Source organism: Chrysemys picta, chromosome 8 (genome assembly GCF_011386835.1).
Source record: "Chrysemys picta bellii isolate R12L10 chromosome 8, ASM1138683v2, whole genome shotgun sequence".
NCBI lineage: Eukaryota > Metazoa > Chordata > Testudines > Emydidae > Chrysemys > Chrysemys picta.
The window spans coordinates 29,187,225-29,204,505 of record NC_088798.1 but is presented as its reverse complement, the minus strand read 5'-3'; the positions used below and the strand labels follow the sequence as shown (position 1 = coordinate 29,204,505).

The 17,281-nt window shown below is 41.3% G+C and overlaps 1 protein-coding gene across 5 annotated transcripts in view; it reads right to left on the bottom strand.

Annotated features, from left to right (window-relative positions):
• The window catches only part of DNAI3 (dynein axonemal intermediate chain 3), a 50,812-nt gene that overhangs the window by 10,979 nt on the left and 22,552 nt on the right, over window positions 1-17,281 (bottom strand). For all 5 annotated transcript variants that reach the window (XR_006172261.2, XM_065554142.1, XM_065554141.1 and 2 more), the window contains exons 6-16: window positions 15,968-16,114; window positions 14,829-15,028; window positions 14,149-14,265; window positions 12,582-12,772; window positions 11,584-11,708; window positions 11,394-11,483; window positions 8,646-8,735; window positions 6,954-7,082; window positions 4,471-4,544; window positions 3,290-3,437; window positions 2,280-2,367 (exon numbers count right to left, since the gene is read on the bottom strand). Coding sequence is in view for 4 of the 5 variants with exons in the window: in XM_065554142.1 (XP_065410214.1) it covers window positions 2,280-2,367; window positions 3,290-3,437; window positions 4,471-4,544; window positions 6,954-7,082; window positions 8,646-8,735; window positions 11,394-11,483; window positions 11,584-11,708; window positions 12,582-12,772; window positions 14,149-14,265; window positions 14,829-15,028; window positions 15,968-16,114 (1,399 nt within the window). In the remaining variant the exon portion in view is untranslated. The remainder of the gene's footprint in view (window positions 1-2,279; window positions 2,368-3,289; window positions 3,438-4,470; window positions 4,545-6,953; window positions 7,083-8,645; window positions 8,736-11,393; window positions 11,484-11,583; window positions 11,709-12,581; window positions 12,773-14,148; window positions 14,266-14,828; window positions 15,029-15,967; window positions 16,115-17,281) is intronic.

The window sequence follows — 17,281 nt, the reverse complement described above, 5'->3', positions numbered from 1 at the left end:
ATGACCAGTCTACACTAGTACTCCCAATGTTGCTACCCCAGCAGAGCTCTAACACTGTTGTAGCAATGGGAGAGGGTGATCACCCATCCTGAATTGGGTGGGACAATCCAAAATGTGGATTTCAAGACCCAGTCCCAGGCTGAATGACTCCGGGACGGCATTTGTCACAGATTCCCTGAAGCGCCCGCTCCATGCCTTCCAGGGCTCAGGGGCTGCGTCAGCCTGTTCCAGGGTGGGGAGGGCTGAGTTTCGCCTTATCCCCCCTCCTTTGTCATGAGGCCTTGCCCCTTCTTCTCCTCTTACCCCGGAGTCCCTTCCCCCATGGCAAGGCCAGAAGCTGGAGCCAGGCCACGGTAAGACCGCCCGGAGCAGGTGGAGGACCCAGGGCTCCCCACAGCAGGCTGGCTCTTACCATGGCCTGGCTCTGGCTTTCGGCCTGGCCAGGGGACAGGGACTCAGGGATAAGAGGAGGAGCAGAGGTGGAGTCAGAGAAGGGGCAGGGCTCCTGCATGTGTCCTGCTTTTGCCTTTTGAAAAGGTGGTCACCCTAAATGGGAGAGGCTAAGAAAAACTCACAATACAGGATGTGCTTGTGGAGACAGCTCTGCTGCAGCCATGTAAATGGATAAGCAGGGTTGTGGGTCTGGGATGATAGACAGAAAAATCTATCACTTGAGAATCCTAAGCACTGCTGGAAAAGGTGTGATGGAAAACCCTGACTTCAGAGCATAACAGAGTCTGGGCCCAATTCTATGAACATTTATGCACCCAAGTGGTCTCATTGACTTCAGTGGGACTATACAAATGAGTAAAGTTTCTCTGGTATAGATGTATTTGCTCTCTAGATGGAGCTTGTTGGCTGCTAACCGTGACTGTATATTGGAATTAAAAACTACAGCAATATTTCTCTTGGTCTTTCTTTCGTTTAGACGAAACTTGACTAGGCAATGTCCCTTTCAACCTGAGGGGAAAAACATGATCACCAGTAATGAAAATGTCTAATACTTGCTGGAGTCTGTGTTGTTCTAAAACGTGTTATGTATCTTGAGAACTTGATAAAGACAATTGACAATGAATTCTGTTGTCCCAGAATTCTTACTTTCCTTCTTTGACGCAGGCTCAGTAGCAAGTTAGAACTAGACAGCTGAAAGATTAGTGTATCTCTTGCGTTCTCTCATTTTTGGGGGGCATTTTGGGGGAATTTGAAGTTTGCTATGTGAATATTTTAAGGTAGTGAGTTTGTAGAATTATTTATGAACTTTTTATTTACACCAACTGCAGTTAGTAGTGGGCAGTACATAAATCTGATCCAGCACATCTTAGTAACGGAGTTGTAGTGCTTCAGGGTCAGTGTGGTAATGATTTCCAAAAGTATTTTTAAGGACCCTGCTGTCCCATTGATACTAATTTGCTCCAAACCTTATAAACCCACCTGAGGATCTTTCACCCTTCCAAATCTGCCTCATCCCCCTTCTATTGCCTTCCCCATTCTCCAAAGACTTTAATGATTTTTCAGTATTTCCCTTTTGATTGCTACTTTACCAATGCAGGGAGGAAGGATGGTCCACACATTAGCATAGGACTCAGAAGAATTGGGTTCAATTACCTGATCAGTCAGTGACCTGTGTGACCTTGAGCAAATCACTTAGCCTTTCTGTGCCTTAGTTTACCCCTCTGTAAAATGGGAGTAATAGCACTTCTCTACCTTTGATGGGCATGTGAGGATAAATACATTAAAGATTGTGTGGCAGTAACACTCAAATACTATGGTAATGGGAGTTTACAAGTACCTAAGATAGCAAGATAGGTTTGCTCTCTGAATACTTTCTCTGAAAGTATTCTCGTACAGAGACTAATAATTTCTGCTGCAAAGTGAGCAAATAGAAGACTTGCCTAAGGAGTAGAAAATGAAGTAAGGAAAGGTTCATTTAAAATAAACACCCAGATTAATACATTTCTAACAGTGGCTCTAAAGGAGGAAATCACACATAGTACTGACCAAGGCTCAATTCACTTTGATGGGAGTAAGTACTCCTGAGAAAAACAGCTTGCTAGTATAACTTCTAATGAGAGCTGATAACCTGTGACCCATTGGTAGAGATTCTGTTCTTCTCATATGTATGTGCTCATTACCTTCAGTGGCATGATATACCAGTAAATTTAGGAAAACTGATCCATTCGTTACAGTATATTTATGTTGCTTATCTTTTATTCTATATACAGAGAAAAATCATCTTATGAAAATACTTATATCTCAAAAATATAAACTGAAAATATTACCTTGCATTTTGTAATGGAAATGCTCTTCCACTAGGCTAATTTTAGTAGGACTATAGTCTCCACTTGTGTCGCTCTTGGATAGGTTTGCCTGTTTAATACAAAGGGAGTATTTGATAACTCATTTTGTCAAACACTTGAGGCATATGGCTAAATTGCTTTCTGTTGTAATGGTAAAGACCTGTCAGTCTGAAGTGCATTCTTCAGATTCCACAAACCCTGGCTTCCGCCCCCTTCTTTGCTAGCAGTAGTTAAAATGTGACTCAGTGGTCCAGTCTACATTATGCTTTCCCCCCTAAAATTTCTCACTGTTGCCACTTCAATGTCAGCTCCACTGGTGGTAGCCCCGGTGGCCACTTGTGTTTTAACAAACATGTCTCTAGACCTGCTCTGACCAGAAGAGACAACCTGCTGGTAAAAATGCTCTTATACATTACTACTTCCACTGCAGCCTGCGTTTATTCAGAAATTCTTAGATCATTTTAAAGTTCTTGTAAGCTAAGTTTGGAAAGTATTTGTTCTATTCTGTTGATGTTATAGGGATAAAATGTGGTCTTCCCCTACACGAATCACAACAACATTAAAAGGAAAATCACAATACTGTGAACATTTACATGGTAAGTTTTGGGGTGAGGGGGTGGAGAGTGAGCCTGTATACACTCACCCCACAGCAGTGACTCCTATCCTGCAGGTCTGGACCTGGCTCCCCAATCCGAGCATTGTGACCTAGTGCACAGGATCACAGTGCCACTCAGGTTTGACCAGTGGGATTAGGGTTGGGGTACTGGGGCAGAGGGTGCTTCTGCAGGTGGTTGGTGCCCTGTTGGCAGGGCAAAGAGGCAGCAGCAGTGAAGGGATTTAGGTATATTGTCTCTGAAGAGGTAGAACTGCATTTTCATACCTTTCCCCCTAAAACCATGACTTTTTTTACTAAATTTAGCATGACTGCACTGTGATTTTTTTATTTAAAAATGCCATGACAACTCTGCAAGATTATACATTATATACAGTACCTTAATGAGAGGTCTCCAGGAGAGATCCAGATGTTTAAAAGTAGTCGGCACATCAGGGGGAGCCTCGATAGCCTTCTCATCTTTTGCCTTCTCAGTTGAATTCTGGATAGTAGTTTTGGGGGCTCGAAGATCCCAAAATAATATGGAGCTCCACAAAACCAGAGATTGTAGATTATTGCTCTTCGCATGCTTAAAAATCATTTTAACTTTTCCATAAGCTTTTGTATAATATTTGTTTTTTATCTTCTATCTTCAAAATTAGTATAGGAATAGATGCAAGAGTTTGGGGAACAGAGAAATGGAGAACTAATTTATAGCTACTTTTGTTACTCCACATTTTGTCCTCACTCTGTTTTTAATCATATACTGTAGCTAAATAAGCATCATACAGTTTGTTTAAGAAAACTACATACGCAGTGGATGAAATGCACTCCCTTGCATAGAGCCTAATTACTTGGTCTGAGAATGGGTCTGCTGTGGAGGCCCACCACCCATAGCTGCTATTCCAGCCTCTGGGTTGGAATTGCATCCACAGCCCTGCCAGCCAGTTGAGGAATATAAGAAATGTTAGACTGGGTCAGACTCAAGGTCCATTTAGTCCAGCATCCTGTCTCTGACAGTGGCCCGTAGCGGATGCTTCCTGAATGAAATGAGTTGTACTGGCAAAAGAACTATGTGCAGGTCTAACTGCATCTACACGAGGGCTTTTGCCAGTTTAGAAATGTTATTTAAAAACCCACACTAATTGACGTCACTATTTCAGCAAAAGTTTCCCGTGTAGACATGGCCTTAGGTTATTTAGCAGCCTTCTGTGCATAAATGCAGTTCTGTGGCCTTCCAGGACAAGCTACGTGGGGCCAGCCCAGACATTTTTTCTGTGGCACAGAGCGAGCATGAAAGCACCTCTGTAAGGCTGTCCAGCTAGTTGACCCCACACACTGCCCTTATGTGGGGCTTAAGTGATGTGGTGGTCTGTGTGCTGGCCCTCTGCAACAGGATGAATTTCATCTATTCCAGACAGCTTTGCAGGAATTCAGAACTTGGTCAGTTACACCATGGAATATATGCTGAAACATTTAGCAGAGAGATGGAATAAGGTGTATTTAGAAGGATTTTCAAAGGAATTCAGGAGATGTTTTGTGACTGTTGGTGCCTATGAAAACATTTGTAGAATGCATTACCAATCAGGAGAGCAGGTTACAAGCTGCACACAAACTCCAGTTCTGTTTTCAAAAGCAATGCCCATTCTGTTAACCTAAAATAATAATAATAATAATAATTAATACTATAGGGAGATGGGGATGACAAATGGCAACAAATTATTATCAACAAAGCTACTGCTCCACCGCCTCTACAACAGGCTTTAAGAAAGAGAGCCTCTCACTGTTGGCTGTATTTGTACCCAAGAACTGGTACAGCTGTGCAAGTCACGGCTCACTAGCCCATTGATATGAAAATGAAATAAACACGTTTTACCAAAACAAACCTACTTCAAGCAAATCAGTAGTGCCTTGATATTCAGAAATGCCAAGCACATACAACTTGAAATGAGGTCAATGAGATTTTAAGTTGCTGGCACAACTGAAAATCAGGCCCTCAATTGTCAAATATGTGAGTACCTAATAGCCATCCTCTTGTAAATTTCATCCTGCTTAAACAAATAGCAAATCAGTGAAGAATTAATGGTAAACAACTACATAGTGAAATTGCAATTCAAAAAGTGAATATCTCAAATGATACTTATAGTAATTATAAACAATTTAGTGTTTATTGGGCTGTGTATGTTTTTCCAATAACTTTTCTCTGAACTATTTCCTCTTTTTAGATCAAAACAGAAAATCAGATTTACATTGAAACTTATTCAGAAAATAAATGGAATAGAAAACAATGTGCTGATGAAATAAAGCATGTTATTGATTCCACTAATGTTTTCTGATCTTATTTTCAGACCTAATTCCCAATCTCAAAAAGATGAAAATGTATGTACACAATGGAATCTTTGTCTAGAAAAAGAATTGACTACTTCTTCATTGGCAAAACCTGCATTTATCTACTCAGCAAAGTTGCACCCATTATTTATAAGCCAAATCCTACTAAATTTTCTCACACAAACATGGCCACTGAAGTCAAAGGGTTATTTGCATGAGTAAGGAAGGCTGGATTAGAATCCTAATGTAGGTTGTTTACTGTCTATCATGCAGTTTTGTAATACTGGATTTGCTGACCCTGTGCCACTGTAGCATTGATGCTGCAGACCAGGGGTGGCCAACCTGAGCCTGAGAAGGAGCCAGAATTTACCAGTGTGCATTGCCAGGGAGCCACAGTAACACAGTAATCAGCAGCCCCCCTGCCAGCTCCCCCCTGCCCCTAGTGTCTCCCACCTGCCAGCAGCACCACCGATCAGTACCTAACTCTCCATCCCTGCACCTCCCGCCCGCTGCGATCAGCTGTTTTGTGGTGTGCAGGAGGCTCAGAGGTTGGGGGGCAGGAGGAGGAGCAAGGGCACGGCAGACTGAGGGGAAGGGACAGGGTCCTTGGGGGAAGGGGTGGAGTGGGGCCGGGGCCTGGGGCAGAGCCAGAGGTTGAGCAGCGAGTACCCTGTAGCACATTAGAAAGCTGGCACCTGTAGCTCCAGCCCCGGAGTTGGCACCTATGCAAGAAGCTGCATATTAACCTTTGAAGAGCCGCATGTGGCTCCGGAGCCAAAGGTTGGCCACCCCTGCTGTAGACATACCCTGAGTTGAACCACTGGCAAATTTGTATGTACTCTTCTGGGGAGGCCTTGTCTTTATACATGTATGTACAATACCAAGAGGGGGTTGTGGGTACTATCACAATATAATTATTAATGTGCAAATGTATCAATCTTCCTTCCAATGATGTCTGTGCATTGTCTTCTCCACGGTCTTCACTCGACTGTTAATGCAGTAGCAACTGAGTCTTAAAAACTTAGTTACAAGAAATTCTCAAGATAACATCCACTTTGGGTTGTGGGTCTGATTTTTCAGCCTGGCCTCTTTTTTGCACACCTCATTAATCCTACCACTTAGACAACAAATGATCACGTAGGGCTGACTCCTGGAAACCCTCTTTCCCTCCCACACTAACTTGAAAGGGAGCTGAATGGGCCCTTAAGATACAATGGCTGGAGCACTATGAATAGGATAGGAAGAAAATGTAGGTGCAATTTTTGTGGGTGCAACTTCTATCTAGAAAAAGGAGATCTGTTAATGAAGTCATTTCTGGCAACTAAGTTGTTTAGGTGACCTAAGAAGTTATTGCTTTAACTTCTCAGTGTCAGGCTAGGAATTCCCATAGTAGAGTTAATATGTTTTGAAATCCCATCTGTAGTTATCAAAACATCTTTAATGTAATTCTGAGTAAAGCTATAGAAATCTTATAATAAGGTCAGCTACATATCTGAATCAGCTGTAATAAAAAGTGAAAGTGGAGTACCATCCTAAAGTACAGAGAGCATGAGAGGGACCAGATTGACATTGTTTGGCATTCTGGGATGCAGTCAGAAATACTGAGCCCAAGTACTGCTGAGATTATTATAAATAATTTCATCTTGTAACACCTGATCTGCAGTTCACACACTGATTTTATTAGTGGTTTGTTAAACATATAAAGAAAAAGTAATAAAATATCAATTGAAACTCACCTCAAAATAGTCTGGCAGCCAGTGTATATCTGTTATTACTGTTTTATGGCCATATTCTATAGAAGAGACTGCACAATATCTCACAAAATGTGGTTCCTTACCACTTTGTTGTGCTTGTATAAACGTTGGCTAGAGAAGTTTTTAAAAGATACATTTTAAAAGGTATGTTTTGCAAAATACAACATTAGTTATCAAGAAAAACAAAAGGAAACTGCACATATTGTTAATGGCCCATTACAGTATTTTAGTTCAATCTAGAAACGTTTCTGGGGGTCTGATCTAAAGCCCATCAAAGTCAATGGAAAGTCTCAGCTTTGAATCAGATCCTGGCATACCATACTGTAAAAATGATGTCCACAATTGCTCCGGCCACCTCCAATATAGCATTATTTCTTCCACTGTGCTCTCAGGCCTTCCTTCTAATTACCTACTCTGTATCCTCTTTCCATTCTCATCTTCATGCCTTCTTCCATACCACACACTCTGCCTGGAATTATCTCCCTTATTCCGTGAGCCAAACCACCTTCCCTCTATCCTTTAAATCTGTCCTTTAAAACACACTTCCATATACACGTTTAGCACTGGGGAAAATTTCTGTTCTGCTTTCAGTTTATACCATCATCTAATATATTATATTGATTTGATCTATTCGGTTGTGTAGCAGGGTGGTCATCTGCTCCTGCCTTAAAAGGCTTAAAACAACCCGGGGAGAGGGCTGTGGCAGGGAAGGAAAAGCGGGGCTGAATGGGGAAAGCAGCCTCAGCTGGGGGGGTCATGCCCCAATCAGGCCGAGGCTGGCTTAATCAGGGCCCAGCCAGCCTTTATAAGAGGGCAGTGGGCCAGGAGCACAGAGAGTCTCTCTCATGCGCTAGAGAGCGAAGGGCCTGGCTGCCTGGAAGGTACCAAGACTGGAGCAGAAGGGCTGGGGGAAGGCCAGAGGAGCTGGGGAGCTCCGGCCTAGAAACGCCCCAGGCTGCAGGCCTTGTTAAAGGCCAAAGAAGGTATTTGGGGTTGCAGAGGGCAGGCAGAGGCAGCAGGTCCAAAACGCCCCTTGCCTATGATGAGTGGCTTTTACACTGCAGTCTGCCCCAGTGAGCAGGGGCTAGATGGTGACTGGCAGTAGCCCAAGACTGAGGCGAGGTGGGGATAGCGGGTGGGGGTTCCCTGGGGAGGGGAGACCCAGATTTGTGGGGGTACTGGCAGGAGGCAGTACCCCGGCCTGAAAGGGGCACCGGGATCCAAGAGGGACTTGGGCCCAGCGGCAAATGGGACACCAGCCTGCAGAGGGTGCTCTGGAGGCTGGAAATGCTAATTCCCTGGACGACCAGCAGGAGGCGCCGCACTGGTGAGTCCCGGCCCGTGACAGGTAGCTTCCTGGGGGTAGGGCTGAATACACTGTTAGTGCTCAATAAATAAAAATGCCCTATTGTATCTCTGGTCTGTGTCAATTACAGTAATATTATTTATCTGGGTTGATGATGTAGATATGAGATTTTGATAAAGATTTATTTTGTTGCCTCGTGTATCGGAATGCAAACAGTCTAGTTAGTACTTCATTGCCAGGCTGATATTTCCTTCATTTTAAGCCTGCATTCCCTTTCCCATATTTATTTCCTAACTTCCTCTCATTTTCCCTTTTTTTATTCACAGCAGGTCATACTCCAGCACTAAATACAGAACTCAAGTACTAACCATATTAACAGCGGTGTTCTTGCTTCCACCAGCACCAGTTTTAGCATTCTGCAGCTTTTCTTCATACTCAGAAATGTCCCACAGTACAACCTATGAGAAGAAATGAACGTCCTTACAAAGAATTTTTTCTGTTTAAACGATAGATTAAAACAGATTTCTGAACTGTAATATGAGCACTGTTTGAAAGTAGAAGGAGGAAGTCTACTTACAATGCCAGAACTGGAGGGTGGTGGGTTTTTTTAAGATATTGCCTCTGCAGACGCTCACTGTAGCAGTCTGGTGCAACAGACTGCAAATCCTAGAACCATCTGAGTCCGTTAACAATTAGCTGGTCTGTGCAGCCTGTCACGCTGATCAAGCATTTCTAAGTGTCACCTTTAAAGTGATTGCTGAGGTTGTGGACTGAAAAACTGCTTCTATGCCATCACATCCTCAGGACTCAATAAAGGATTAGACATTTCTATGGATGATGAGAATGTTTACAGACAGGATAAAACATTTATATGGGATATAAATGTTAATGTTTCATAAACCAACATTAACTAATGCAAGTTGGGAATAAAACTTCCCCTGTCCATAAAAATATCTAATCCTCTTCTGAATTGTTTTAATTTCCTGGGGTCAGTAATATCTTGTGGCTCCACAAGTTAATTATGTGTTGTGTAAAGAAGGTATTTCTTTTATAACAGTTTACATGCATTTCCTCTCAATTTCATTATCCTGCACTTAGGACAGAAGAATCCCATGCACTGCTACAGGCTGGGGACCGACTGGCTAAGCAGCATTTCAGCAGAAAAGGACCTGGGGATTACAGTGGACGACAAGCTGGATATGAGTCAACAGTGTGTCCTTGTTGCCAAGAAGGCTAACGGCATATTGGGCTGCATTAGTAGGAGCACTGCCAGCAGATCGAGGGAAGTGATTATTCACCTCTATTCAGCACTGGTGAGGCCACATCTGGAGTATTGTGTCCAGTTTTGGGCCCCCCACTACAGAAAGGATGTGGACCAGTTGGAGAGTCCGGCGGAGGGCAACAAAAATGATTAGGGGGATGGGGCACATGACTTACGAGAAAAGGCTGAGGGAACTGGTCTGCAGAAAAGAAGAGTGAGGGGGGATTTGATAGCAGCCTTCAACTACCTGAAGGGGGATTCCAAAGAGGATGGAGCTAGACTATTCTCAGTGGTGGCAGATGACAGAACAAGAAGCAATAGTCTCAAGTTGCAATGGGGGAGGTCTAGATTGGATATTAGGAAAAACTATTTCACTAGGTGGGTGGTGAAGCACTGGAATGGGTTACCTAGGGAGGTGGTGAAATCTCCATCCTTAGAGGTTTTTAAGGCCCAGCTTGACAAAGCTCTGGCTGGGATGATTTAGTTGGGATTGGTCCTGATTTGAGCTGGGGGTTGGACTAGATGACCTCCTGAGGTCTCTTCCAACCCTAATCTTCTATGATTCTCCGTCTCTTTGTTTTTGTATTATGGGAGAGGATAAATGAGGTGCCCAACTGTATCTTTTGTACCATTTATCATTTTATATATCCTCTATCATGTTCATATTTTATTGCTTTCCCCTCTAGAACCAAAAAAGGAGGAGAACTCTAAAGATGGGAAGCATTCGTATTCTAAAGCCACAATGAAGTACAAGCAGGGACATGGATCTGGATATGGCCTGGTGCAACTGGTAACAGGCATTCAGGTACTCTTGGTCCAAGGAAAGGCCTACCGTTCTGCCATATTGGAGATGAAGGATAAAGGCAGCATAGCCCACCTAAAGACAAGCATCTACTGAAACCATGAAGCAGTTATGATCACAGACTCTCACAAGACCAAAACTTCTTTACATATTCTCCCTTCCTTTGATGTATCTGGTGCTGTCCCCTGGCAGACAGGATACTGCACTAGACAGACATCTGATCAAGCATGGTAATTTCTATGTTTTTTTCTATGAACTGCTATCAATGGATGAAAATGCTCGGTTTCTGGAACCAAGAAGCCTGGATGGGTCTACAGCTTTCAGTTAGCTTAGCCACTTAGATACTAGAAGTGGACATTTTTAGTTAACCCAATCCCTTTAGTGGTTCTGGGACATGAAGAATAGTATGCAATACTCTTAAGAGTGGCAATGTGCCAAGGCAATTCTGTGGAGGAAAAACCTAAGATACTCATTCTGATACATTTTGCTGTTTTGTTAAGTAATTTATTAAAGAAAAAAAAATGAGTCCATGAGGATCACTGTCTAAACAGTTGTCCACAGCATTATTCGGTGTGGAATACTCTCTTGTGCTGTCAGACCTCCGTCACAAGGGGGATTTAGATCCAGACAGAGGTAGGGAGCCACTAGGAATGTGGTTCCTTAGGAAACTGAAAAGGAACAGGGGAGTAGGAAGTAAAGTGCAGGCAATAGGGTTTCCTTGTATATACTTCATTATCCATGGGTTAAGAGACTTCATTGTCCATACCTGCACAATAAAGGTACAAACCCTGTTTCACTACCACAAGGGGAGCTGAACCTGGGAACTTATCCCACAAGTGGTATGATTTGGCCATGTGTATTTTGACTGTGCTTCACTAGTTTATACAAACTACCAAGTTTGCTGCCATACTGCATTTTCCATTTGTTCAAGAACACTGAATATTCACTATTTAGTGCACATACACTAATGTAGTAAATTAAAATTCAAAAATGAAGATTGATTAGAACAATCAATATAGAAAATAATAGAACTAAGAAGAAAGGAGCCAACACCTGTCCATTCCTGCAGCCTCCAGCAATGATATTGGGATCAGATGGACAGAATTCAAAGCAGTAGACCTCTTCAGGGCACTCCAGCATTAACTAGAAAAAATAATAATCAATTGAGAAATACAGCCATGTTGGAAAGATTGTTCCTTTGTTGTCTGAATGCTTTGAATATTTTAAAATCCTGTTTAAATACCTGAGGGTGAATAGGGTCAGAGAAACTCCAAAAAAGAATTGGTGACTTCTGCAACAACAGTTTACCAGATTGGGTAATACGTTCTTCATAAGAAAGCCGCTCTGTTACTGACACTGCTATAATCCCTGATCGAGGGGAAAACAAACAACTTCATCGTCGATAAAGGGAAAATTTTAGCACTTCTACAAAAAAAAAATGCCATGCCCACTTCAAGTGTTAATGGCTCTGTTAATTATTGCTTTATAGGTGACCTGTAAAGAGAAAAAATTGGCTATGTCTCCTTTTTATATACATAGCCAATTTTTTCCCCACTGGAGGTCACCTTTAAAGCAATAATTTTAGTTAATGAATGATTAGGCATCTTAAAAATGAGCGATGGAAGCCCAAGACCAGAATATAACTCAATATTTTTGCTAAGAGTCGTTAAATTCTAGTCTCAAAACTGGAATAACGTGACAGACATGGTTATGCTCTTGGGCACCCATTAAGAAACCAATTCCTTTGTCATTATACTTAAAAAGAAGGCAGATTTCCTTTGCATCCTGCAGTGTTGGCTATTCAATGGAATGTGTGGAGCTGCAATACCCCAAAGGAAACATTGGGAAGCATTCAGAATGACTACTGGTGCTCCCTGCACTCAGGTGGAGCCACATAGGCAAGTGGTGAGGAGAAGTTGAAAGAGAAGCAGGGCCCCATGGAGCAGTGTGTGCTTCTGGGAGAGTATGAGAAAGAAATTAGGCCCAGCACAATTAGAGTCCCTTTAAATGGATCTCACAAGGGGAAAATTTCCTTCCTATGTATTCTCTACTATACACTTGCACAAGAAATCATCTGGCCTACAACATTACCCCTTTGAATTCTACACAATATCTGTCCATATCCCACTTTATCTCAAATCAGTGGTTTCCACATTTAAAAGCCAATAAAACCTTTATCAATTTAAACTTTAAAGTTCTGAAACTATTTCAGGCATGAACTATATATTTTATAAGCATTACCATAAATGGTTGGGTGCCAGCAAACACAGCTAACTCTTCTATGCTTCAGATAGTGCAGGTCTGTAAACGATTGGTATTCCTTTAGGTAAGCATCTGACTTGCCACCAAAGGCACTTTCATCTTCTGCTAATGCTTTCCAGTCATCAAAAAAGGCATTCATAATTTCATTTTGCTGCAATGCTATTTCCACTCTGTGTTATGAAAATAATAGTTAACATTTTCAAAAATGTCAGATGTGATTATTCAATGGGATAATTACCCATTAATTCAATAAAGAGACATCTTTCATTTAAAAATTATGATCACATCTCCCACAGTGGTATGCACAATGGTTACCCAGTGCTGGTCACTACTCTCAAGAGAGCCCTTCACATTCAAATACACTTAATAAAAAATAGACATACTGTGCTATCATTTCACTTGTGTGTGCTCAGATAGATTTGATTTCAGTGGGCTTAGATTAGGCTCTTGAAGTTTACTACCCAACCCTGGAGCCCCAATGATTTAAAAAAAAAGAACAGGAGTACTTGTGGCACCTTAGAGACTAACAAATTTATTAGAGCATAAGCTTTCGTGGACTACAGCCCACGGGGCTGTAGTCCACGAAAGCTTATGCTCTAATAAATTTGTTAGTCTCTAAGGTGCCACAAGTACTCCTGTTCTTCTTTTTGCGGATACAGACTAACACGGCTGTTACTCTGAAACCAATGATTTCAGTGGACTCCTCAAGTGAGTAAGAACTGTAGGACTGGGCCCTCACAGTTTACAGTTCCTCCTTCTACTTACTCGAGCAGAGGAGTCAGGGCCACATTCTCAGGTGGTATAAACAGATGTAGCTCCCTGACTTTAATAGAGCTACGTCCATTTACACCAGCTGAGGATCTGGCCCACCATTTTTTGTTTACCCATGAAAATGAATTTGTCATAAACTGTATTACTTGTTCCCATGTAAATGAATGTGATGTCACAAACCTATTACAGTATCAAGTAAGAAGAAAAATAGGCTAGGAAGATGCAGAATATAGAAACATAGGGACTGCACTACTTGGACCGGACCACTGGTTCATCTAGAGCAGTATTCTGTCTCTGACAGTAGCCAATGTCTGATGCTTCAGAGGAAGGTGTTAGTCACATTACTGGACGGGTATGCAATAGCATTACTATGATGGAAGTACTTCAATAATTAGCAAAAGTAACAGTGTAGAGCAGTGGTGGGCAATCTGTGGCCACAGGTTGCCCATCACTGGTGTAGAGTATGGAAAAACACATGAAATGAGTGAGACATATACTTTAAAAACTTTCCTACTGACAGACACTTTGAACCATCTGAAATTTAATTGTGGCTTAACAGTTGACTAACTTCTTTTAGAAATTTGAAACCACCTTCCACAAAGCACAACATCAGAAGAGCATGGATTGGGAATGCATGCATCAGAGAATTCCGTTTTTTGTCTTGATTTTAAAACTAACAGTTATAAACCTGAGTATATCGTGACACCTATTGTATAGTTGTGTGTACTGTTTTACTGAAAGTAAACTTTAATGCATATTATTGCAACATTTTTACCTTAAAAACACTGAGATAATAAATTCTTTCAGATCCTCAGATGACAAACACAGCTCTTTTTCTTCATCTGAGAACTCTCTAGGGAAGTATTGTGTGGTTGCATTTCTTGGATAGGTCCTAAGCAAGTTGGAACAAATTTTAACACAGGTAAGTTTGAAAGATTTTTTTTTTAAAGAAGCCTTATGAAGTACAAAAAATGGAAAGCTAACTACACCTTTACCCTGATATAACGCGACCTGATATAACACGAATTCGGATATAACGTAGTAAAGCAGTGCTCCGGGGGGCGGGGCTGCACACTCCAGCGGATCAAAGCAAGTTCGATATAACGCGGTTTCACCTATAACACGGTAAGATTTTTTGGCTCCCGAGGACAGTGTTCTATCGAGGTAGAGGTATATGTTAATTTTTGCTAATGTTGGTAAGATGATTTGGGTTGATGCGACTTCGGAAGTGAGGGAGAACTTAGCTGCACAGTATTTGAAAAGGTGCTCTCAGAGGACCTGATTCTGCTCTCACACTAGATTTACAACTGTGTAACCCCATTGACTCCAATGAGTTATTCCTGGTTTACATTACTGTTAGTGAGCTCAGAATCAGGACATAAATTAATAAATAATAATGAAGGGATGGTTTCCCTTTATAATTACTAAAAACTGGTAAATCCATTTCACACTTACCACTTTGTTTGCGTACTCATTTCCCTTACTTTTGGAACGACTTGTGCACCAACATCTTTTTCAAGTTTCATAATGCTGAAATTTTTATCCTGATAGGATGTACATTCAATGTAGCCATCTTTCACGCTTGAAGCATTTCTATCAGTAAATTTGACCTTTGAACCAAACTCTCTTCGCACTCGAGAAATCATATATTTAATCTGCAATAACCACAGGAAAACTATTCTTGAAAGTCAAGTCCTTTGAAACAGTGAGATTCAGAGAGCTGCAAGGTCACTTCTGGTGGTCACTTGTTCACAAACATTTATAGATTTGAAATTCTGTACCCCTCTCATGAGCCCAAATCATCAATAAGTGTATGTCATCATATATTTTTATCTTTCCAAACGGTACAGGACTTCTGAATATTTTTTAAATTACTCCTAGCACTGAAAGGGCCAATCCTGTTACTCTGAGATATCAAAATTGTCCCTTTGCCCAAATAAGTACCTCACTTCTCTCTGGGTGAAATTTACCCTGCTTTGAGAGCCACCACAAAGCCTATATGCAACTTAAGCCCAATGTTATATCAGACAGCAGATTCCAGAACAAATGGAAGAGAATACTGCATCCCATTTAAACTATATGGAGAATTTGGACTTCCCAGAGGTTAATGGGAGTTTTTCCATTGACTTGTTTGGAGCAGGATTGGGATCTTAAGTAAGTAACAAATAATTACAATTATCTAAATTGTAATTATTTGGCAAAGATATCAAAACTACCACCTCAAACCTTACAAATGGTGATGGGGATGCTTAATGTCCACAAGTGGCCATGACTTCTGTTTTACATCTCCAGCAGCAGAGTGCCTTCATTACAGGCAGGGCACTGGATCATGTATGGACTTAAATGGAAAAGGAAAACATCAGAATCTCTTCCTACAGCACTTCCAGTTTTTCTTAGAGGTCTAGCTAGTTCCAACTCTCCTTTGCTGTGGTATCTGACAAGATCACAGACAAAACTGGGATGACCACAAGAATTTCAGGCATACCTCTAAATTTTCTGCCTTCTGTTCATTTAAAGAACTTCTTTAATTTTATTTTAACAGAGAATTTGTGTGAGAATATGACTTTGATTGAATGACATCTATAATTTCTGACCTTTCTAACAGATTCATTAACTGATTCTTCTTCAATTTCCTTTTCACTGCCAAGGGAGACCCAAGGTTTGCGGACAGGAGGCTTATAAACGTATTCCTCTGTCGTTCCTTCTTTAGTCTCTCCCTCTTCTTCAACTGCCTCTGGAGGCTATAAGACAAAGTAATTGCAAAGAATTTATTTATAGTTTTTCATATATAAACATAAATATCTTATTTAAATGTAGATAAAAAATTCAGTGTTGCCAATTCTTATTCACACAAATAGTCTCAATGTAGTCAATCCGGCTACTCACAGGAGTAAGGATTTGGAGGATTAGGCCCTGTCCTTTTAGCAATGAATTTTCCAATAAATACTAAACGGACACTGTCAATTTGAAAGGAAGTCAGTTTTTAAAAAGGAATTTAAAGTAGTTTCATGTACTCCACCTGCTCCTGAGTCCCTTGTAACTAGCTAACAGAATGTTGGAAATCATTAGGAAAGGGATAGATAATAAGACAGAAAATATCATATTGCCTCTATATAAATCCATGGTATGCCCACATCTTGAATACTGTGTGCAGATGTGGTTGCCCTTCTCAAAAAAGATGTATTGGAATTGGAAAAGGTACAGAAAAGGGCAACAAAAATGATTAGAGGGATGGAACAGATTCCATATGAGGAGAGATTAATAAGACTGGAACTTTTCATCTTGGAAAAGAGACAACTAAGAGAGATCTATTAAATCATGACTGGTGTGGAGAAAGTAAATAAGCAAGTGTCATTTACTCCTTTTCATAACACAAGAACTAGGGGTCCACCAAGTGAAATTAACAGGCAGCAGGTTTAAAACAAACAAAAGGAAGTATTTCTTCACACAACGCACAGTCAACATGTGGAACTCTTACCCAGAGGATGTTGTGAAGGCCAAGGCTATAACAGGGTTCAAAAAATAACTAGATAAATTCATGGAGGATAGGTCCATCAATGGCTATTAGCCAGGATGGGCAGGAATGGTGTCCCTAGCCTCTGTTTGCCAGAAGCTGGTAATGGGCAACAGGGGATAAATCACTTGATGATACCTTTCAGAGTGGTAGCCGTGTTAGTCTGCATCAGCAAGAAGAACAAGGAGTACTTGTGGCACCTTAGAGACTAACAAATTTATTTGAGCATAAGCTTCCATGGGCTAAAACTCACTTCATCGGATGCATGCAGTGGAAAATACAGTAGGAAGATATATATACACAGAGGACATGAAAAAATGGGTGTTGCCATACTGACTATAACGAGGGTAATTAGTTAAGGTGGGCTATTATCAGCAGGAGAAAAACAAACCTT